The sequence below is a fragment of the Penicillium verhagenii genome (assembly GCF_028828195.1).
Source record: "Penicillium verhagenii strain IBT 33310 chromosome Unknown utg000006l_segment0_segment0, whole genome shotgun sequence".
NCBI lineage: Eukaryota > Fungi > Ascomycota > Eurotiomycetes > Eurotiales > Aspergillaceae > Penicillium > Penicillium verhagenii.
In genome coordinates, this window is record NW_026643170.1 from 2,117,914 (window position 1) to 2,140,655 (window position 22,742).

The following is a 22,742-nucleotide window of genomic DNA, read 5'->3' on the forward strand; positions in this document are numbered from 1 at the left end:
GTCTGGAAGTACTAGTTTGAACATTTCAAGTACCAGCAGTCCTTTAAAGCTTGTTCAATGTTAAGGAGGACGTATTCTGGATCAACAATAACATCAGCATCATGTCCTTGAGAGGATGGGCAGTCATACCATTGAGGTTGTTCCATATTAACGATGTGTTCTGGATCAACAATAACATCAGCATCATGTCCTTGAGAGGATAGGCAGTCATACCATTAAGGTTGTTCCATGTTGACGATGTGTTCTGGATCAACAATAACATCAGCATCATATCCTTAAGAGGATAGGCAGTCATACCATTAAGGTTGTTCCATGTTAACGATGTGTTCTGGATCAACAATAACATCAGCATCATGTCCTTGAGAGGATAGGCAGTCATACCATTAAGGTTGTTCCATGCTAACGATGTGTTCTGGATCAATAATAACATCAGCATCATGTTCTTGAGAGGATAGGCAGTCATACCTGGTTTATTCAATATTGTTCCATATTGATGATATGTTCTAGATCAACAATAACATCAGTATCATGTCCTTGAGAGGATAGGCAGTCATACCTGGTTTGTTCAATATTATTCCATATTGACGATGTATTCTGGATCAATAATAACATCAGCATTATATTCTTGAGAGGATGGGCAGTCATACCTGGTTTGTTCAATGTTGTTCTATATTGATGATATATTCTGGATCAACAATAACATCAGCATCATATCCTTAAGAGGATGGGCAGTTATACCATTGAGGTTGTTCCATGCTGACGATATGTTCTAGATTAACAATAACATCAGCATCATGTCCTTAAGAGGATGGGCAGTCATACCTCAAGTTTATTCAATGTTATTCCATATTGGTGTATATATGGGTTCAAGATTTGATGTTGAGGAGGACGCAAATGTTCTGGATCAACAATAACATCAACAATAGTATCATATCCTTGAGAGGATGGGCAGTCATACCTCAAGTTTGTTCAATGTTGTTGGTAGGTTCAAGGATGACGTGTCCTGGTTCAATAACAGTATCAGCATCATGTCCTTGAGAGGATAGGCAGTCATACCTCAAGTTTGTTCAATGTTATTGGTAGGTTCGAGGATGACGTGTCCTGGTTCAATAACAGTATCAGCATCATGTCCTTGAGGGGATGGGTAGCCATACCATGTTGATATTGTTCAATGTTGTTGGTAGGTTCGAGGATGACGTGTCCTGGTTCAATAACAGTATCAGCATCATGTCCTTAAGGTGATGGGTAGCCATACCTGGTTCAATGTTGTTCTATGTTGGTATATATATGGGTTCAAGATTTGATGTTGAGGAGGACGCGAATGTTGTGGATCAACAATAACATCAACAATAACATCATGTCCTTAAGAGGATAGGCAGTTATACCTGGTTCAATGTTGTTCCATGTTGGTGTATATATGGGTTCAAGATTTGATGTTGAGGAGGATGCGAATGTTCTGGATCAACAATAACATCAATAATAACATCATATCCTTGAGAGGATGGGCAGACTGGTCATACCTCATGTGGTTCAATATCAATCAATTGATGTTAGTGTGTTCAAGCTAGATGTCCAGACAAGGTTGAGGAGGACGCGTTCAAATGTTCAAACTAGATCAACAATAACATTTCAAATGTTGAATATCAGTATGTACATATCCATATGTCCAGGATGCATATGTGTCCACATATATATATGTATCAATCAATTGTTGTTCAACATTTAATTTAATTTGATTAAATAGACTCCAGTCCGCTAGATATCAATGTTAAATTCAACATTCAAATGTTCAAATCTTTGAAATTGATGCAATTGATTGATTCAAAGATCAACATTGAATTGATTAATGGACATCCAGTGGACATCTGGTTTGAAATATTTGAAAAATATATATATTCGAATACTCGGATGAGGTGGTAAAACGTACAGAGCACCACCCCCATACTTTACCTGAAAAATGATATTTGACATTTCAAATTTAGCAAATATCAAATTTTAACTAGTCTACAGCAAAGCTAACTTAATAAAATTGTTATTTATGAGTTTTCATTAAGCTACTTGCAAAGGAAATCATATGGTAAAAAGAATTCATGATTTGCATATGTACTGTAGTGCTGATGGATCGAACCGGGAGCCTTCAAAATTCAAGTAAGACTATAAACCACTAGGCTACCTGGATAAAAGACCAATGCGAAAATCCCTTAGTATATAAATGTTCATTTAATATTTAAACAACAAATGTTTAAAACATTCAAACATTTACATACTAGTATTATACCTCAACATTTGAATGTTAAAGCAGTCTTTTAATATTAAATATTTAAATGTTTAATATTTAATACTAACATCTAGACATTTAATCAATTAATTAATTGATTAATAAATTTGAATATATTTGAATTCTTCTAAAATGTATCAAATGTTAGATTGGCGAAAATTGCCAGATACAATGTAAGAATATGTGTTTTGGTGCATCCCTAGTTACCTCAAGCTTCTCCTCTATAACATATTAGTGTTAAGGAGAGATATTTGTAAGACTAACTAGATCAAATCTGTCTTTAGCTTAGAGCCGAGGCAGATCTAACATACTATCTTTTTCAGCTAGTAGTATCATCTGCTAGATATAGACAAAACCTCTGACCTGGTTATTAATAGTATGGCTTAAGATCTTGATGACTTTTCCGACACAAGTTGATATACCCAATCCATCAACATATATAGTTTTATATTAAACAAAGTCATTACTACAGATTATAATATGCTTATACCAAAATAATCTAGTACTATTAATGATTTAAATAATCAAATATTAGTCTTTTATATATTCAAATAATTACTAGTTCAAATCCAGAAAGGTCAAACATACCAAAATAAAAAAGAAACCTTCTCCCACCATTAACTCTGTTCATTTCTAAGCAAAGAGAGATTTATAGTATAATCTCACCTATAGGCTAAAAGCAGAAGCTTCATAAATAGGTAATTAGGTAGTAATACTAATATCTTTTCTAATAGCACTTTCTATATTCTACTTAATAGCTCTCTGTCTCTTATTGTCAGGCGTTTATAGTACTTAATATCAGCCCAGAGAGCCTAGTTATATTAATAAGACTTTTCTGTGTCTAAATAGTATAGAAATAAGTCTATATCACTTATATCATCCGGCTATATATAGATAGCTGGCTCTTTAGTTACCAAAGATAGATCTATAAACTCAGTCTAGTTAGTATTTACACTAGTAAACACATTAGGACAATATTGAATTACCTCACAGATATTATTTATAGCCTCCAAGTTATCATAGTTGTATAATCCCTCTTAGTATAGATGCAGGGAAGTCTTCAAGCTTTCATTTATCAGAAGTGCCTTAATCAGCTATAGACTGTTTTTATTAATCAGGCCTCATTTATAATTACTATTTAAAAGTTATTAGATTTAATATTCAAAGTACTCAAGTATACATATCAAATAAATTAATATTTAAATCAAGTTGATTCAAAGACTAAACTTACATATGTTTTTTTTCATATACTACAACTCCATTATTACTTAGAGTCCCAAAATCCTCAAAATCCTAGATATAATAAAGACTAGTATACATATTAGGCCAGGACTAACAGTTCTACCAATATACTATATCTTTAGTAGGCTTAGTAGTACCATCTTCTTATTATACTCCTCTAGGAGAGTCAGACCAGGTATATATATAAGTATTACTAGCCTTTACTATTTTACCTTAACCAGCTAATCAGCTTACTATCTTAAAAAGATATTTAACCTATACTCTAGCCTATAGAATAACTAGTCTAATATAGTAGTAATCAGATTTAGAGATAGATAGGCTACTTATAAGTAAGTTACTTAAAGCCATAGCCCCAAATATTAATATGATATACTTAAGAGGCCCCTTAGTCTTCTTAAGTTCATTCTAGAACTTAGCATTAATCTAAGATTTATTTATATATAGATAGAATAGTACTAGGAGGATAATACTTATACACCTATATTCTTATAGCTAATAGCTTTTCTAGTAGCTCTATAAGGATTATAACTATATCTATCTAATTAGACTAAGAAACTTCCTAAAGACCTTTATAAACTTCTCTATACCTTCTTTTAAAAGAATTCTCTTAATAAGGTAAAGATACAACTACTTCAAAATTCCCCTAAACTCTAAGTACCAATAGTCTACTAATATTTACTTAATAGGATTAAATATAGGGATGATACTAAGTAGTAAGGGCTAATCTTTAAGTATTCCTTTTACCTAATACTACTTCTTCTTTACAGTCTTCAATGGTTTAAAGTCAGCTAAGTAGTGATAGTAACTAGTCTAGTAGAAGAATTACCTATTCTTTTAGATATTATAATAGATATCTCCTTATTAATCACCCTTAATAAAACATCTTCTATAGCTCTAGGCTATAAAAGGGCCTAAAAATCTAGTATTAGCTTATTACTAAGGTATATCACCAATCATACTAATATAAGTAATAAAAAGATAGACCTTCCTAAGATTTAGCTAATCTACCTCTATCTCCTCTTCAAGATCTTTTAGAGAGGATAAACTAACAATAATATCAGGTAGGTTTATTCTATAGGGACCTAATATTAAGGTAAAGATATTCATATTCCTTTGCCTCTATACTACTAGGAGATAGGCTAGGACTAAGTAAACACCTATAATACTTTGATAGGAATACTAGAAGATACTAAAGCCATCAAGGAATAACTAATATAGTAGGTAGATATAGATGCCCTTAAAACACTACTTTTATAGCTTTTTCTGATTATAAACCTAAATCTTATATTCCCCTATTAGAGGGGTTATTATACTAAGAGTAATAACTCAAAGTTTTAGTTTTGCTAACTAAGATACTGACTAAGATCTCAGAACTAAAGTATAGTATATGGTAAATTTATACCTATCTTTTTACTAGAAGGTTCGTAACCCTGAATTATTAATTGTAAATTGATAATCAAGTAGTGTCTTATACTGCTTAATAATATCCTTAATAGGGATATTATAAAACTGTGGTTTTATCTGGATTGATAGAATAAGCTTATCTTACTTAATTTAGTGTCCGGAATTAATAAGAGCTTTATACTGTTCCTTTAGGATATCTTTGCTTAATACCAATTTCTGGATTTTTAAAATGATATTAAATTTATTATCCCTAAGACTTCTATTATTAAATAGATTATTAAACTAGTTTTGGCTAGGACTTTGTTTAAATCTTCTTCTCTTACTAATAGTATAAATATATCTAAAATACTAATACCTAGTATACTTAGGAGATTGTAGCTTATTATCATCATTTAACCCATAGATTAAGTATGAATATGTTACTATATCTAATAGAAAGATTAGACTTCTATTAGAATATAGTGTAAATTCACTAGATATTAGACGGATTAATGATCCCTATTTAATACTATACTATAGCTTACTAGGGGTCTTTACCTATTCTGCTATACCCTAATAGGACTGTTTTTTAAATATTAGGGACATAAGAAGACGCTTAACCAGTTTAATAATATCTATAATATAGATATTAGTTAAAGATATAGTATTCTCCTTTTGTGCTTATGCTGATAGTATTGGTATCTTTGAAGAGAATATAGGTATTTTCTATAGAGGATTGGAATTATTATGACTTTATTCTAAAGCTGTCTTTTCAGAGTCTGTAAGTCGCTTGGTAGATTTGGGGGAGCCTCTGTATCTTATATATATAAATCTGTATTTAAACTTAAAGACTAAGCGAAGATCCTAAAGATATAAAGGGACAGTATCTGCCGTAGGCTTGTATAGAGGTTCTGGGAGATGTGGCTAAGTAGGTACTATATAGTAACTGTTAATAAGAACGGATGGAGTGGTATATCTGAGGTTGGTATCTCTAACGTCTCTAAAGGCGGTATAAGAGGAGTAGGATTGGGTGGCTGTATAGCCCTAATGAACTATAACTTTGTATTATTATCTTGTTCAAAGACTTGCTTAGAGACATTCTCGGATAGTTTAGATAGTTTAGAGAGAGTACTGATTGTACTATTGCGTTTAGTGGCATCATGGGCTTTAATAGTATCGGTAGTCATGTCTTCAGTATTAATGGCTTATGGTGTAATATCTTTAGTATCACTGGCTTGTGGTGTAATATCCTTAATATCACTGATAATATCACTATCCTGGTCATCCTCTTGTGTTGTGATGGTAGTATGGATTGCTGTAAGGACCCAATCATTGTTTAGATCAGCTTCCTCTTTCTCATTGTCATTGAAGTCTGAGTCTAGATAGACCCAAACCGAATATTAGTATCTCCCTTTCAAATATTCTTCTATTTTGGTACTCATACCTGAATGAACTAGGTTTTGATCAGCTTCATTCCAATCATTGCCATAACTTGGTGTGTCGGTCTCCTGGACTCTTAAAGCATTGCTGGTATTAGTCTCTTCATCCTCAAAGCTCTCCTTAATACTAGGATGAATGTAGATAGGCTGGTTTTCTCTAAGACTTGGGTGTACCAAGTCCTCTTCCTTGATTGGAAAGGCTTGTATTAGCCTGGCTTGTCTGCTAGGCATCTTGATTGTTGCTAGATCTGTAACCTATAAGGATATGTAGAGTATTAGCTAGTATTTCAAAAATATAAAGATCAAATCTTGTGAGGATATACTCAATATAGTTAACTGGTTGTAGATAAATTGGTGTTTTGGTTTTTGATAGTTGGGAGCTGAGAAGCACTGAGTAATGTGGGGTAATAGGACATCAGTACTTGTATGTTTAAGCTTTAAGCTTAATTAATATAGTACTGTATTTGCTCTCTCTTCCCCACCAATCTACTAGTAACCTTTACTCTCTTTGTTCCTTCTTTAATCTCTTTGTTCCTCCTTTAATCTCTTTGTTACTCTTTACTCTCTTGGTTACTCCTTTACTCTCTTGGTTACTCCTTTAATCTTGAGTTTTCTTAATCTACTAGAGATTAAACCTTTCTGATCTTACCTCTCTATTACTCCTTTACTTTTCTCTCTCTACTGTGAGATTTAAGATACTATAAGTAAAATACTAGCTTCTTCAGATCCTTAGGCTTTGGTAAGTCTTATCTGAGTTTACTGCTATAGTTTTGGAAGTTACCTGCTTTTATACTTTTTAATATATATATTATATATATATATATATATTAATTGATGAATACTTTCTGATATTAGTGATTTCACCTAAATAGGCTGAAGTTCCTATTAATCTTGTAATTAAATATATAACTAGAAAGGGGAAAAATGCTCCTTAGAAGCCCCCAGAACAGAAGAAGAAAATAAGTAGTGGTTAGAGAGCTAATCGGAATATTAAGAAAAACCAGATAGCTATAGAGACCTAGAGTAATAAGAGTACCTCTTAAGGTACTATTAGAAGCTCTATGGGTACTAAACAAGGCCTACCTTACTTATAGACTAGACTGGTAAACCCTGAGCTATTATCTTCTAGATATCCATCTTTATTAGGGTTTCTTTTAGAGTAACTATATCTTAGTGAAATTCCGAGCCTTACCCCCCTTACTCCTATATCTAATCTATTTATTTTAATAAGTATTATATTAAGTCCTCTAGTACTCCTTATTTTAGATTAGTCTTTTTTATAACCTAATAAAACTTAATACTCTATTCCTAATAAGCTGGATCTCTCTAGTATTAATATTTCGGAGAAGAGCTTAGATAAATCTATACCTAATGAACCTACTAAGAGTAAATATACTTAGATGTGAATAAATTAGTAAGAAATTCCTGAGGAGTAGAAGAAAAACCAAGGTCTTATACTTATGTATTTTAACATGAAATTACTATTATATTTCTTTCTTACCTTTAATAGTGATGGTAAGGCTATATTTCTAAAATCCCTTATAACTATAGAGAAGATATACCTATTCTATAATATACTATATAAACTTTATTATGGTTATATTAAGTTATAGAAATCCTATATACTCTATACTACTATAGTTTATCTACTATCTTTCTTAAGTAGCTATATTATTAGACTAATTTTGAATATGCTTAGAAAATGGTTGAAAGATTTATTAATACTGATATTGAGGAAAATAAAGCCTGTAGTAGTCTGCTTAATTGTATTAGACTCTAAATAAATAAGGAAATCTTCGATTTTTATCTTACAAAATTTGAGTTAACCTTCTTTAATGAGGTATTTCCCTGGATTGCAAATCATATTGATTACGAAAACTCTAGTGCTGATGGAAAGGAATATATTGAAGGTAAGTCTTTTTCTGTTTTCTGATCTTGAATTAAGACTAATACTTTATTACTCTAATATAGTTCTCTGGACTAATATTATACGGGTACTACATAGCTATGTTATTCTTAAGAGGTAGTCTGAGGAAGCAGGTGAAGGATGATGGAAGATAATTCTAAGCTGGTGGTAAGATAGGATAGGGGCGGAGGCTAAGGCATCTCTTTTAAGTGGTAAGGAAGTTACCTAGGAGCTTTTTATAGTCCGCTAGCAGCCTCTTAAACGCCGGGATACATATAGTACAGGGGCTACTGCGATGAATGATTTGGGGTTTGTTAAGAAGATACGTCGGCAGTAGGAGGTTATGACTCGGTTTTGCTTTTATATTATATGATTATCAAAGTAAGTACTTTAATGTTATATTAGTACTTATACTTTAATATTTAGGTTACTTCAATCTAAGAATTCTTTTTTATTTGAACTTTCCTATGCTGTACTATAGTACTTAAGATATAAGTCAGTACCTCTTCTCCCACCACAGTAACCTGATCTCCCTACTCCCGCCGCAGTGACCTGCTCTCCCTACTCTCCCTCCCACTGCAGTGACCTGCTCTCCCTGCTCTCCCTCCCGCCGCAGTGACCTGATCTCCCTGCTCCCGCTGCAGTGACCTGCTTTCCCTGCTCTCCCTCCTGCTATAGTGACCTACTCTCTCTTACACCGCAGTGACCTGATCTCCCTGCTCCCACCGCAGTGACCTACTTTCCCTGCTCTCCCTCCTGCTGCAGTGACCTACTCTCTCTTGCGCCGCAGTGACCTGATCTCCCTGCTCCCGCCATAGTGACCTGATCTCCCTACTCCTGCCGCAGTGACCTGGTTTCCCTACTCTCCCTCCCGCCGCAGTGACCTGATCTCCCTGCTCCCGCCGCAGTGACCTGCTTTCCCTGCTCTCCCTCCTGCTATAGTGACCTACTCTCTCTTACACCGCAGTGACCTGATCTCCCTGCTCCCACCGCAGTGACCTGATCTCCCTGCTCCCGCCGCAGTGACCTACTTTCCCTGCTCTCCCTCCTGCTGCAGTAACCTACTCTCTCTTGCGCCGCAGTGACCTGATCTCCCTGCTCCCACCATAGTGACCTGGTTTCCCTGCTCCTGCCGCAGTAACCTGATCTCCCTACTCCTGCCGCAATAACCTGATCTCCCTGCTCTCCCTCCCGCCGCAGTAACCTGATCTCCCTACTCCCGCTATAGTGACCTGGTTTCCCTGCTCCTACCGTAGTAACCTACTCTCTCTTACACCGCAGTAACCTAGTTTCCCTACTCTCCCTACTCTACTATAGTGACCTGCTTTCCCTGCTCTCCCTCCTACCACAGTGACCTGGTTTCCCTGCTCCTACTATAGTGACCTACTCTCGCCTGCCCTCTATAATGGCTAATGGATCCACAAGAGATTAAAGACTAGATTAAGGATACTTATTATTAGCCTCCTTAGCAGAGTATAATTCTACTAGCTAATAAAGAAGATAAGCTCCTATATCTAATCTACCCTAGTCCAGATCCCAACAGATATTACAGTATCACAGACTTTCTCAAGCCAATCCCGCTATTAGGTATTATAGACAAGGCAGAATCAACAAGACTAGCATCACTTAATAAGTTAGAGTCTCTATGTACCTCTAATCTCTTAATGTTCCCATTCCATGCTCGCATGCCTATAACAGAATCAAATACTGTAAGCTCCCTAGCTAGCCAATCTAAGAGTACTAAGCAATCTGGCTATCCGATTAAGGATACAGTTGAGCCAAGCATAACTTAGCATACTCCTTCAACTCTACATATGTAAGGGTTTGAACGAATTCTCGGTTTGAGAGACCCTATTATTCCATCTTTTATTTGTCAAGATGACCTTTACCATTTTCCTGTTTAAGACTTCATTAATGGAAGTACCTTCATTCTAAATGTATGGTCATTACCTTCAATCAGCGCTGGGCATGGTTATGCAATTGACTCTATAATACAGGATATCAACCAAATCATTTATAGTTGGGTGTTTGTGCAGGATGAACAGAGCCGTGTCTCTGGTATCCAGCTAGAAAGTGATGCTATTGTATCAGATGTTTTCAATCTTCTCCATATCTGGGGTTGCCATGCAGACCTGCCTAGTATATAGTAGGACCCTCCTGGCCGACCAGGATAGGTTAAGATTGGTCATACTATAGTAAATTATCAACTTGAGGAGAACTTACTTGGTATGTACTAATACACATATAGCCAGTGCTTTCAATGTCAACTGGTTAATATTGAATTTTATGTATGTTAATGTTCGATACTGTTTGATACCATTTGATACTTTTAAAAAGTTAAGATACGAAAGACCTTGTCTGATACAGATTAGAGGATGATACCAAATTCTTGATGATACACTCTTAGGGATGATACCAATTTTACTTTATGATACAGTATCTTATATGATACCTTTAGGATACAGTATCCTTATCAAACATTTTAAGAAACAGTATCAAAAAGGTATCAAAAAATGGCAAATGTCCACCATTATGTACCGCCTATCCTCCCCATATCGGTAGCTAAGTCATCTGATCCGCTGATTCTGGCCCTCGCTTCTTCAGATAGGCCTCTCAATGGTCCCCCGGAAATGCATAACAAATGATAATCAGACCTAGTGTATACATACATGAGGTATCCAGACATCTATCGTACAAGTATACATATACTTCTCAAACATCAAGTTTTATTGAAAATGAAAATTGTAATATTGATCATCAGGAACTTGCACTATATACGCCGTATCATGCAGGAACATATCTGAGCAAGTCAGAAAGGGATGAAATAGTTGAAAAGCCAAAGTCGTCGGTGTCGTTGTCGTGGTGGTTGGCAAGAATCAAGTCATTGACAGAAGTGAAAGATGAGAAAATGAAAATGAGAATGGAAATGGAAATAGAAATAGAAATGAGAGAAATGTCGACAGATATAATGGGGCGAAGACAAAGAGAAATGATCGCATAAATGACAACGGTGTATGTGGAGAGATGGAGAGGGAGAGAGAGAAAAGGGGGAGGTGGATGAAGCGGAAGTCGGGAGAGGAGGGATATATGCTCAGCCCTGGTCATTCTTTTTTTGTCCATACACGCCAGGAAAGGAAAACGGGCAGATCGCCAAGTCGGACAAGAACACACAGAAGGAAAAGGAAAAGCTTCACAGAGAGAATGTTGGAGAATCCCGATCAACGGGCCTAAAGGTGCAAGTATCATGTGCATTTGCAGACTCTTTAAGCGAGCAATTATCATTTCGGAATATGAATAAAAGAAGTATCAATCTTGGACACTTTAGGAGTTTGCTCCCGGCATATGACTGGGGTAACCTCGCCAGCCTCCAGTAGAGACAGGGGCAGGTGGAGGGGGCCCGGTTGGGGGTGCAGGTCGGATTGGCAAGGACCCAGGGATCAGGTTGGTTTGGGGCTTATTGTTGTTTGAGCTGATAGACCGTGGACTCATGAACGGTCGGGAAGGGGCATCGACAGCAGACACCGGATCCCCCATATGACGAGTCGGGCGCCGGCTGGAGCGATCGTCGTCCATTCTGGTTTCCAGTGAAAGGTGCTCTAAAGATGGAGGTGGCGGGGAACGTGCGGAGCGCGACGAAGAGTAGTGATGGCTCTGCTGGGGAGGATTGTAGTAACGATTGGCATCGTTGGCGATGTTGAGAGGAATTTCACCCGACGTGGGTGTCTGGTGATAGGGAGATTGTTGAGGGTGAGGAGGGCGGACTGATTTGCTGATAGGGGCGGGCTTCGGAGGAGCTGGCATTGCAGCTGTGGGGGTCGGCATTGCGGCCGACGAAGTGCTTGCTGTGGGTGTACTGGTGCCTTCGGGTTTGAGGGATTTGGGTGCTGGTGGTGCTAGATACGATTTACGATTATGTCTTTCCATCATGCTGATAGCCCACTCCTGCAGATCAACAGGTGTGCGTTTGGCCGCTTGTAAGAAGGCGTCCTTGTCCTGTTTTTCTTTTGTATTAGTGGGCATTCACGATAAGTCGTTTCATGGACGTGGGGTATATAAACGTACGTAAAGCTCTCGAGGAGTGGGTCGTTCCTCGGACTTCTTCATCAAACACTTGCCGACAAAGTCATGCAGAATGGGTGGGAAGGCATCACTCTTAGGCAGCTTGGGGGCAGTCTCGTGAACAATCTGCTGGAGCAGGTCAAGAATACCCATCGGCCCCGTACTAGCGCGATTTCCAGCGGCTGGGTCGGAGTGATCGAATGGGAATTTTCCTACAGCCAACTCCATGACCGTCAGACCCACACTCCAAACGTCGGATCGGACGGTGTAGGCGCCTCCCTGGATTCGCTCCGGGGCCATATATGTTGAAGTTCCCACAAAAGTATCGGCGATCGAATTAACAGTCTCAGTAGCGACACCAAAGTCACAGAGCTTGATGTTTCCGCGAGAGTTGACCAAGACATTAGACGGTTTGATGTCTCGGTGCATAATGCGGTGCACTTCGTACAGGTAGACAAGACCAGCCAACACGGACTCGGTAATCTTGCCCAGCACATCGACCCGAACGGGACCAAAGTCTTTGGAGACACGGTCAAGGGATCTGAAGATTCATTGTCAGCCAAATGCCCCTCATTCATTTCAATTTCGGCGACGTTACCCGCAATCCATGTATTCCATGCACAGGACAATATCTCTCGCCTCATTCTGGAACGCGCCATAGAATGTCACAATATTAGGGCAGTTGCAGTCATGTCCGACTCGGAGTTCTCGTAGAATCTGCTTCCGCACGTTCTCTTTGGCCTCGACGCGGATAATCTGGTGGGGTAGTTGTCAGCACTTGAGAGTCCATGCCGGAAAAAACCCAAATCTCCCTTAACCTTACCTTTCGAGCCATCACAACCTTGGTCGATGCGTGCATCACCTTTGAAACCGTGCCTCCATTTCCAGCGCCCAACTCTTTCAAAGTCACCAAGTCCTCGCTGCGGAGATCTAGTCGGAACTCCAGGCCGATTTCCAGGGTATCCGTCCGGCTGCTTTCGCTATTTCCAATCGCCCCAGGGACCTGAGCATCGCCGTCAGAGGTGTTGGCGGCGGGTTTCGGGGCCGCATTGAGCGCAAGACCTTTGACATTCTTGCGTTTCATCGTCCGGGGTTTGAACTGGTCCGCCATGGCGCCGAAGTTCCACGAGGGAAAGAAGAAGATGAGACGAAGAAGGGCGTAAACAGGAGCAAAATGAGTGACCAGGGAACGATCGCGCTAAGCCAACGACCACTGTAGTGGGAGGGAGGTTAGGTTTGGAGTCGCGAGCTAGCGGCGGGGAACCCGATATCACTGATGGTCTTGGCGGCGCTGATTGGGCCTCGCGGGCGCATCGACTGGACCAACGATACTTGAGGAATGATCAGTCGGCGCCAAACAGGGTTTGGAAGAAGTGATGCTATTCAGGGGGGTGGTGGGAAAAATCCAGAAGGCGTAGGAACTCGTGAATGTTCTACTATCACTGAAACACATGTTCCTGGGTTGCTCCACCCTCCCTTACCCCATAGGATCAGGCTTTTGGGGGGGAAAATCCCTCTTCTGGAAGATCCATGAATGATGCCCGAGTTACGGAGTAATTTTGAAATGTCGATTGTATTAGGGATAAATTACGTTGGGTCTAAAATTTATTTATAGACAATTGATATATCTCATTTTTTTTCATTGGGTTTTGCATGTTGCTATCATGTTATGTTTGTATACAAAATTCCCATTTCAATATGACCTCACGTGATGTGCAGCTCACTAGCCACACTTGTTCCCTTCTGGGTTTATATAGCACTAGCCACAGACACCTCAGTTAATCACCGCCACACTCCGTCCTCTCCCTCGTAGTCTTCCTTTCTCGCCAGCTCTAGCTTTCTTTCTCCCAATTCCTCCACCACTACCACCTCGTTTCTTTATCATATTTTTGAATCGGGTGCTGGGGTAAGCTATCCCGAATCACAATCTTCCATCTTTTCCGGCTTTCGTTCAATTCCGCAGTGAAGAGAGATCTCTTCGACCAGCCACCATGAGTCTGCGGGACCTGATTGAAGGCGAGGCTCTGGATGATGATGAGAATGATGCGGACATGGTCGAAAACTCAGACGGTGAAGTTGAGCAGAGACCAGGAGGCGCAAACCATTATCACGACTCCAGCGAAGAGGACGAGGATGAAGATGACGACGAGGACGCCGCTCGCGCCGTAAGTGCTAGTATCAATGCCAACGAGACTTACGCACTGACATAGACTATCAACATAGGTTCGCGAAGGATTTATCGATGATGACGACGAAGAGATCGAGGAGCGCGCCAAACGCCGACGCGAGAAGAAACGATCCCGTCCCCGCGAGGAGCACCTCGACGAAGAGGATTTGGAGTTGATCGGCGAGCATGTACCTGGACTCAGCCGTGCTTCCGCATCAGAGGTATTTCAATCTTTCAATATGTCCATGATAAAAAAGGATTTTTGGGGGCTGCGATCAATTGGTGGGGTTTTCGCTGACACCATGACCTTTTTTTGACACAGTCCAAATTCAAACGCCTGAAGCGAGGCAAGGATCGCGATTCCGGCAAGCAGGTTCAAGGAATCGACGATATTTTTAACTCCGACGAGGAGGAAGAGGCACCTCAATACACTCGCACCGGCCACCGCGCCGGTCAGGATGAATTCGACGACTTCATTGAGGAAGACACTTTCTCCGACGAGGAAGGACAACGAGAGAGAGATGATCTCGAGGTCGCGCCTCCGATCCGGACTTCGATGCCTGGCCTTGGGGCTACCGAAGCGGCGGGCTTAGATGAAAATGCTCTTGAAGATATGCGCGCTGCGTTCGGTGATGGCACAGAATATAGATTTGCCCTCGATATTGAAGAACAAGAAGACGAGGAAAAAGAGGTCGAGGAGAGACACCTTGATCTTAAGGACGTTTTCGAGCCCTCAGAGCTTGCGGAGCGTATGTTGACGGAAGATGATAATGAAATCCGCTTACTTGACGAGCCCGAGCGCCACCAGGTCTCCCGGAAGCCGTACAAACACGTTATCCTCACAGAAGATCAATTCCGAGAGGAAGCGATCTGGATTTCAAATCTCATGTTGCTCAAGAAACGCATCGAGCCGGACCTTCGTGAGCCGTTCCAGCGTTCGGTGGCCAAGATGTTGGAGTTCCTGATTACAGATGATTGGGAGGTTCCGTTCATTTTCCAACACCGCAAGGACTACATGATTCACGCTGTCAAAGAGCCAATCAATGGCGGCGATCCTGCCGATGAGACTACCCAATACAGCATTCGTGCGGAGAAACTCCTCAATATGACAGACCTTTGGGATATCTTCGATTACGATCTCAAATTCCGAGCCCTGGTTGACAAACGCAACACTATTCAGAAGGCTTATGATGGAATCAAAAGCCTGTTCAATGTTGAAGATCACAATGTGGAGGATCTTTTGGCTGCTGCTGCGACCATGGAGGAGCTTCAAGATGTGCAAGACTATATCCATTTCCAGTATGCTTCTCAGATACGCGATAGTGCTACAGTCAATGGGGAGATGAACGGAGAGACCCAACGGCGCAAGGCGACCAACAAATCGTTCTTTGAACGAGTACGAAACGGTAAGGCCTACAGCCTTGTACGTGCGTTTGGTATTACCGCCGATGCCTTTGCGCAGAATGCCTCCAAAGAAGGCCGCCGACAGTACACCGAAGACCCTGTGGAGCTCCCAGAAGATATGTCGGATCAATTTGTTGACACCGACTTTTCCAACTCAAACCATGTCCTCAAAGCTGCCAAGACCATGTTTGCCGAAGAGCTTGTTCTAAGCCCCAAGATGCGCAAGGTCATCCGCCAAGCATACTACATGAATGGAGTTGTTGACTGCCACCGAACTGAAAAGGGCTTACGTCGGATCGACGAGCAGCATCCTTACTACGAGTTCAAATACCTACGCAACCAACAGCTCAGTGACATTGCCCGTCGTCCGGAGATGTTCTTGCGTATGCTTAAGGCTGAGGAAGAGGGTCTGGTTGAAGTTCGCGTACGCTTTGAGAACTTTGATCAGTTCCGTCAACGTCTTTACGCCGACATTGAGTCCGACAATTACTCTGAAATCGCCGACGCGTGGAATCGTCTTCGTCGTGAAGTTCTTGATATGGCTCTCGGCAAGCTTGAACGTGTTATCAATCGCAGTGTGAAAGAGAACATTCGACAGGAATGCGAAAACCATGTGGCTAAGGAGTGCCGTGAAATGTTCTCGCAGCGACTTGATCAGGCACCGTTCAAACCCAAGGGAATGATCCTGGGTACGGTGCCCCGAGTCATTGCCCTCTCTACTGGAACTGGTGTCGTGGGCCGAGATCCTATCCACTGGGCTTATATTGAAGAAGATGGCCGTGTGTTGGAGAACGGAAAATTCAAGGACCTATCATGCGGTGATCCGTCCCGAGGCTTTGACGATGGTGAAAACGTTGCTGCTTTCCTTAATTTGATCAAGCGACGCAAGCCAGATGTTCTTGGAGTCTCTGGTATGACTCCGGAGTCTCGCCGTCTTTACAAAGTCCTCAGCGAACTCATCGATCAGAAAGACATCCGCACTCAGACCTACACCGATGACCATGATGAAGAAATCAGTGATCGTCTTGAAATTGTCATTGTCAATGATGAGGTCGCCCGACTTTACCACAATTCTCCTCGCGCCCGTCAGGACAACCCGGGCTTTGGACCACTCACTCACTATTGTGTGGCTCTAGCCCGATACTTGCAGAGTCCTCTGAAAGAATACGCTTCCCTCGGTCGGGACATTGTTTCCATTCAATTCAAACCCGGTCAACAGTTGGTGTCTCAGGAGCTTTTGCTCAAGCAACTCGAGACTGCTCTTGTCGACATGGTCAATCTCGTTGGTGTGGATCTGAATGAGGCGGTTCACGATTCACTAACGGCGAACCTTCTCCCGTATGTCTGTGGACTTGGTCCTCGTAAAGCGGCCCACTTGCTCAAGATTGTCAATTTGAATGGCGGAAATGTGGATAATCGCGTAGAACTGCTCGGTGTTCAAGCACAATACCCAGCCATGGGTGTTAAAGTGTGGAACAATTGCGCCAGCTTCGTTTACATTGACTGGGAGAACGCCTCCGCGGATGCTGATCCACTTGACAACACCCGTGTGCACCCCGAAGACTACGATATTGCACGCAAGATGGCCGCCGATGCTCTCGAGTTGGATGAGGAGGACATCAAGGCGGAGACCGATGAGAACGGTTCCGGAGCCATTGTCCGCAAACTATTCCGTGATGAGCAGCAAGATCGTGTCAATGATCTGATTCTGGAGGAGTATGCAGAGCAGTTGGAGAAGAACCTGAATCAGCGCAAGCGTGCCACGTTGGAAACCATTCGTGCAGAGTTGCAGCAACCATACGAGGAACTGCGCAAACACTTTGTCCATCTGGGCACGGAAGATATCTTCACTATGTTCACAGGCGAAACGCCCGATTCTTTGAAGGTTGGCATGGTGGTACCAATTGCTATCAAGCGGGTGTTTGAGGACCACATTGATGCCAGGTTGGACTGTGGAGTCGATGCGCTGGTCGCAGAGACTGAATTGGGAGTTCCATACGAGCTCTCTGTGCGCAACGTGTATCAGCAACACCAGACTGTGTCTGCCAAGATTCTCTACCTGAACAAGAAGGGTTTCACTTGCAATGTTTCTCTTCGAGAAGATCAGGTTAGTCACCCAATCCGCCGAAACCCAGACCATGGCTTCGGCGATTGGGATGAAGCGCAAGAACACAAGGATCGGGAGTCCCAGCAAGAGAGTACACAAGGTACTGGTCAAGCCATGCGTGTCATCAAGCATCCGCTCTTCCGGCCATTCAATTCTACACAAGCTGAAGAATACTTGGGCTCTCGGAGTAATGGTGAAGTGGTTATTCGTCCATCATCGCGAGGACCCGATCACTTAGCAGTCACCTGGAAGGTGTCACATGGTGTCTTCCAGCACATCGATGTGCTTGAATTGGACAAGGAGAATGAGTTCTCCGTTGGTCGCGTTCTTAAGGTTGGCGGCAAGTATACTTATAGTGATCTTGACGATCTTATTGTCAACCACGTCAAGGCGATGGCGAAGAAGGTTGAGGAGATGGTTTTGAATGAGAAGCACCAGGATGGCAGCAAGGCTGAAACCGGTATGTTGGACCCGTAAATGGTTTTCAGATTGTCTCTTACTAACTATCTTGACAGATCAATGGCTTGAGACCTACACCAAGGCCAACCCTCGTCGCTCGGCTTATGCATTCTGCATCAACGCCAAACACCCCGGTTACTTCTACCTTTGCTTCAAGGCTGGCGAGCACTCTCGATTGCAGAACTGGCCTGTGAAGGTGATTCCCCAGGGCTTTGAGCTGCAAAAGAACCCATACCCAGATATGCAGGCCTTGTGCAATGGCTTCAAGTTGATGTTCAGCAACATGAAAGCCACTCGTTAAAGGATCTGCCTGTACAGTGTACCATTTTCTCTTATTCTTTTATTCTTTTCCTTTTTTTTTTCTTCTCTTTATCATCGCGAGGATTCTGATTCTGCAGGAAAAGCAGACCAAAAACAAAAACGATGGGCATATGCATTCAATCTTCCCTTTAGCCCCCCTTTTTTCTGATCTTTTCTCCAATTTCTGTCTTGTCTTAATTTGATACACCTGTCTCGGTGTTTAGGGGGAATACTGTAGCCACTACACAATGAACAAGCCATCCGGCATTTTATTTCTACTTATGTAGCATTTATTATACCGAACGGAGTTAGTTTTTGTAGATCTTACCTAGGCACTCATTGGAATTTGTACATGTGAAGTGCGTGCCCTTGTCCTCGGCCTCGGTGTTGATTTTACGGTTCCCGCTTTCCCCCGCCATTAGTGCATCGGATTATTGAGTCTATATGTGATAGTGAAATAAGGGGACGAAAATCTTCTTTGTGATTTCTTAGCATTGTTTTGAAAGGTGTTATTTTATGTTATTTATAGTTGTTCCGCCTTATTCCCATTTTCGCCCCTTCAGCCGCAACTCCCGGTCCGCCATAGCTTGTACGTAAATACGTACACTTCTTGCGGAACTCCTCCCCCTCCAAACCCCCCAATATCGTGCAACCATGGCGGCCATGGAGGAGCTGCAGATCCATAGCAAGGTGAGTCTGGAGATATTTCTGGACCTCTAATTCCCAATCTAATGAAGTCCTGTCTTTGTCTATTAATAGTCCTATTTTGTGCGCTGGATCAATGTCAGCGCCGGCCACACCATTTCATGGAGCATTCAACCGCATAAGAAGTCCGTGAATTTCGGGGTTTTCAAGCATCCTGGTCAATCCTCGCTAGCCTCGCATCTACCTCCCTCCGATTCCCAAAGCACCGACTCCAATGAGAACCTCCCCGCTACCGCTGCCAACCCCGGTTCCCGCAATCAACAGTCCACCGTCATCGAGAAGCTGACAGCAATCGGCCTCAAATCAATTAAATGGGTCGGCAAGTGTGAAGCCGACAAGATCTCTAAAGGAACATACGACGTTTCGGCCAGCGAAGCAGGGAACTACGCACTTGTCTTCGACAACACCTTCTCTAAACAGGTCTCGAAAACAGTCACCCTCGTTCTGCTTACCTATCCCACGGGCCTGCAACCCCATGCTTCTGTGGCTTCCATAGCTCAGTCTCAGCAAGGGGCTTCTACAGATTCACTTCCGCAATTCACGGGTCGTCGACGGGGCAACAGCCGTGCGACTCTACAGGCGCAACGGTCTGACTTGTCGACCTCCTCGAACGTACATAGCGGAATCTTGCAGAAACGGCGGAGAAAGCGGCACCAGGGCTGGGCACGTCGGTTCTTCTCCCTGGATTTTATTTCCTCTACTCTATCATATTACCATGACCCTAACTCGGCCGCCTTACGCGGTGCGATCCCGCTTTCATTGGCGGCCGTGGCAACCAACGAGAAGTCTCGCGAGATTTCAATTGATTCTGGCACTGAGATTTGGCATCTACGTGCCAACAACGATCACGAGTTTGCGATATGGAAACAGGCCTTGGAGAGGGCCTCCAAGAGTGGACTGCAAGACAATAATTCGCTGGCTATCGGCCCCCCAGAACTGCGTTTGACCATGCCACCCTCTGCTTCTGCTGAGGAAGAACATGAATGGTCTCGGGTTGAACGTTTGGTGAGTAAGGTGTCTGGCACCCGCGATGCAGTGCGCCGACTTGCCAAGGACACCGATCCTAAATATCTTGCAACATCGCCGCTCCCATCTCCCATGGATCCTCCTCGGAGCCGGGGTCGCTCTCCGAGCCCTCATCCCCCTGGGAATGATATCCAAGGAGATCCAAGGCGCTCGTTTTGGAAACGCAAGACGAGTGGAAACTCTACTTCCAGTGGCAAGCTAGCTAGCGCCAATGCCTCCCAGCTGACGGTGCCGCCAGGCTCTGGAAAGCCCGCGAGCATCACTAGCCATACGGATGATATGCATGACAATCTAATGGCTGTCTTGCGCGATCTTGACAATGTAGTATCGGAATTCTCGGCGCTCATTTCGGAGAGTAAACAACGGAGAAACCCGCCCCGTTTCTCTATGGTGCCTCGGCGTAGTATGGAGTCGGATATCTCACAGGAATTCTTTGATGCTACGGATGGGGCCCCATCGCCTCTCCTGACCATCCAAGACAGCGATGACGAAGACAATACAGAGGATCGAACTGCCCCGCCTGCTGAGAATGTGGAAGACGATGCACCTTCAGACAGTGAAGATGAAGCCGAATCCGCTCCCCATGATGGCATCGATGCCTCGCCACTCTTCCCCCCTCGCGCGAAATCTCTGGCTCCACTACCTCTAGATGCTGTACGTCGACGTCAAAACATCACCGCACCCACCGTCATGCCTCCAAGTTTGATTGGATTCCTGCGCAAGAACGTTGGCAAGGATCTATCCACAATATCAATGCCAGTATCCGCCAATGAACCAATCTCGTTGTTGCAGCGTGCGGCGGAGATTCTTGAGTATTCGTCGCTATTGGACAAAGCTTCACAATCATCAGACGCTGTTGAGCGACTAATGTATGTCACCGCATTTGCTATATCCTCCATCTCCAGCAACCGAGTGCGGGAACGCTCAATCCGCAAACCATTTAACCCCATGCTTGGCGAAACATATGAGCTTGTCCGGGAAGACAAAGGGTTCCGTTTCATTGCTGAGAAAGTTTCTCACCGACCTGTGCAGTTGGCCTACCAGGCCGACAGCCGCGAATGGAGTCTCGCTCAATCCCCGATGCCCAGTCAGAAGTTCTGGGGAAAGTCCGCCGAAATTACCACCGAGGGACGCGTGCGGATTACTCTGCATGCTACCGGGGAGCACTTCAGCTATGTCCCGTCCACTTCCTTCCTGCGCAATATCATTGCCGGTGAGAAATACGTTGAGCCCGTTGGTGAGATGACCGTCTACAACGAGTCCACCGGACACCGCTCCATCTCTACTTTCAAGGCCGGTGGCATGTTCTCTGGCCGCAGCGAGGAAGTTTCTACTCGTGCTGTTGACTCATACAACAAACCAGTGTCGATTGGTTTGGCAGGAACCTGGCCTTCATCTGTGGCCTTGACGCGCGACGGTTCTCCATCTGGTAATCCAATCTGGACGGCCGGTCCATTGGTCCCCAATGCCCCTAAACACTACGGTCTGACCTCCTTCGCGGCCACGCTCAACGAAATCACCTCCATTGAAGAATCGCGACTTCCGCCCACTGACTCCCGTCTCCGGCCTGATCAGCGTGCCCTGGAAGAAGGTGACCTTGACCGCGCTGAAGAGGTCAAGGTTCAGCTGGAAGAGGGCCAACGTGCCCGTAGACGAGACATGGAAGCCGCTGGCGAGAACTGGATTCCGCGCTGGTTTACACTTGCTAATGAGGACTCTGATGGAGAGGTTATCTGGCGCCTTAAGGGTGGCAAGGATGGATACTGGGATGAACGTGCACGAGGAAATTGGGCTAGTGTTGTTCCGGTGTTTGAGGCCTGAGCAATATAGCTTTTCCTCATATGTTTTGATCAGTTGATGCTTGAAGCGTCGGTTTTGTTCTGGCCCCTCCCCCCTCATTCCTTTTCGGCCTTTTTGGTTTACTTATAATCACGCATCTTCTTTAATATTCGGATTATTCTGGAGAAGGGAAAAGAAAGATAAAAGAATGTAGATCTAGGTGAATTCCTTGATGCGAGATTCGGCTTGGCTGGTCTAAGTCCGCTCTCAAACCTATGTATCTTTTTCAATGCTTGGTCTTTTCTCCATCTTCTTATCTTTATTCGCCTTTCCAAGGCATATAACGAAGCACACTAGTATTCTATACAAAGAAACAACATTGCACACACTATTTGACTCCAGACTGATTCGGTCAGAAGCCATAAAGCACTACATAGTTATAACTAGCGGTTCTTGCTGATTAATTTCGCCCATGTTCATTGCACATA

The 22,742-nt window shown here is 42.9% G+C and overlaps 5 protein-coding genes across 5 annotated transcripts; 2 read left to right on the forward strand and 3 right to left on the reverse strand.

Annotated features, from left to right (window-relative positions):
- Positions 1-43: 43 nt before the first annotated feature.
- On the reverse strand, positions 44-1,253 carry N7466_006199 (uncharacterized protein; the record flags this gene model as incomplete). The annotated part of the gene is made up of 2 exons (XM_057165596.1): positions 44-412; positions 1,155-1,253. 2 exons carry the CDS (start codon positions 1,251-1,253, stop codon positions 44-46), a joined length of 468 nt encoding a protein of 155 aa, XP_057021195.1.
- A 4,855-nt stretch (positions 1,254-6,108) lies between these two features.
- Positions 6,109-6,573, reverse strand: N7466_006200 (uncharacterized protein; the record flags this gene model as incomplete). Its single annotated transcript, XM_057165597.1, has 2 exons — positions 6,109-6,281; positions 6,348-6,573. The coding sequence occupies 2 exons, from the start codon at positions 6,571-6,573 to the stop codon at positions 6,109-6,111; spliced, it is 399 nt and encodes a 132-aa protein (XP_057021196.1).
- A 4,996-nt stretch (positions 6,574-11,569) lies between these two features.
- Positions 11,570-13,418, reverse strand: ste7 (MAP kinase kinase Ste7; the record flags this gene model as incomplete). Its single annotated transcript, XM_057165598.1, has 4 exons — positions 11,570-12,241; positions 12,311-12,848; positions 12,906-13,063; positions 13,131-13,418. The coding sequence occupies 4 exons, from the start codon at positions 13,416-13,418 to the stop codon at positions 11,570-11,572; spliced, it is 1,656 nt and encodes a 551-aa protein (XP_057021197.1).
- Positions 13,419-14,298: 880 nt separating this feature from the next.
- spt6 (chromatin-remodeling histone chaperone SPT6) lies at positions 14,299-18,745 on the forward strand (the record flags this gene model as incomplete). Its single annotated transcript, XM_057165599.1, has 4 exons — positions 14,299-14,472; positions 14,531-14,695; positions 14,797-18,445; positions 18,501-18,745. 4 exons carry the CDS (start codon positions 14,299-14,301, stop codon positions 18,743-18,745), a joined length of 4,233 nt encoding a protein of 1,410 aa, XP_057021198.1.
- Positions 18,746-19,398: 653 nt separating this feature from the next.
- Positions 19,399-22,296, forward strand: N7466_006203 (oxysterol-binding protein related protein OSH3; the record flags this gene model as incomplete). Its single annotated transcript, XM_057165600.1, has 2 exons — positions 19,399-19,434; positions 19,504-22,296. The coding sequence occupies 2 exons, from the start codon at positions 19,399-19,401 to the stop codon at positions 22,294-22,296; spliced, it is 2,829 nt and encodes a 942-aa protein (XP_057021199.1).
- Between the last annotated feature and the right edge of the window lie 446 nt (positions 22,297-22,742).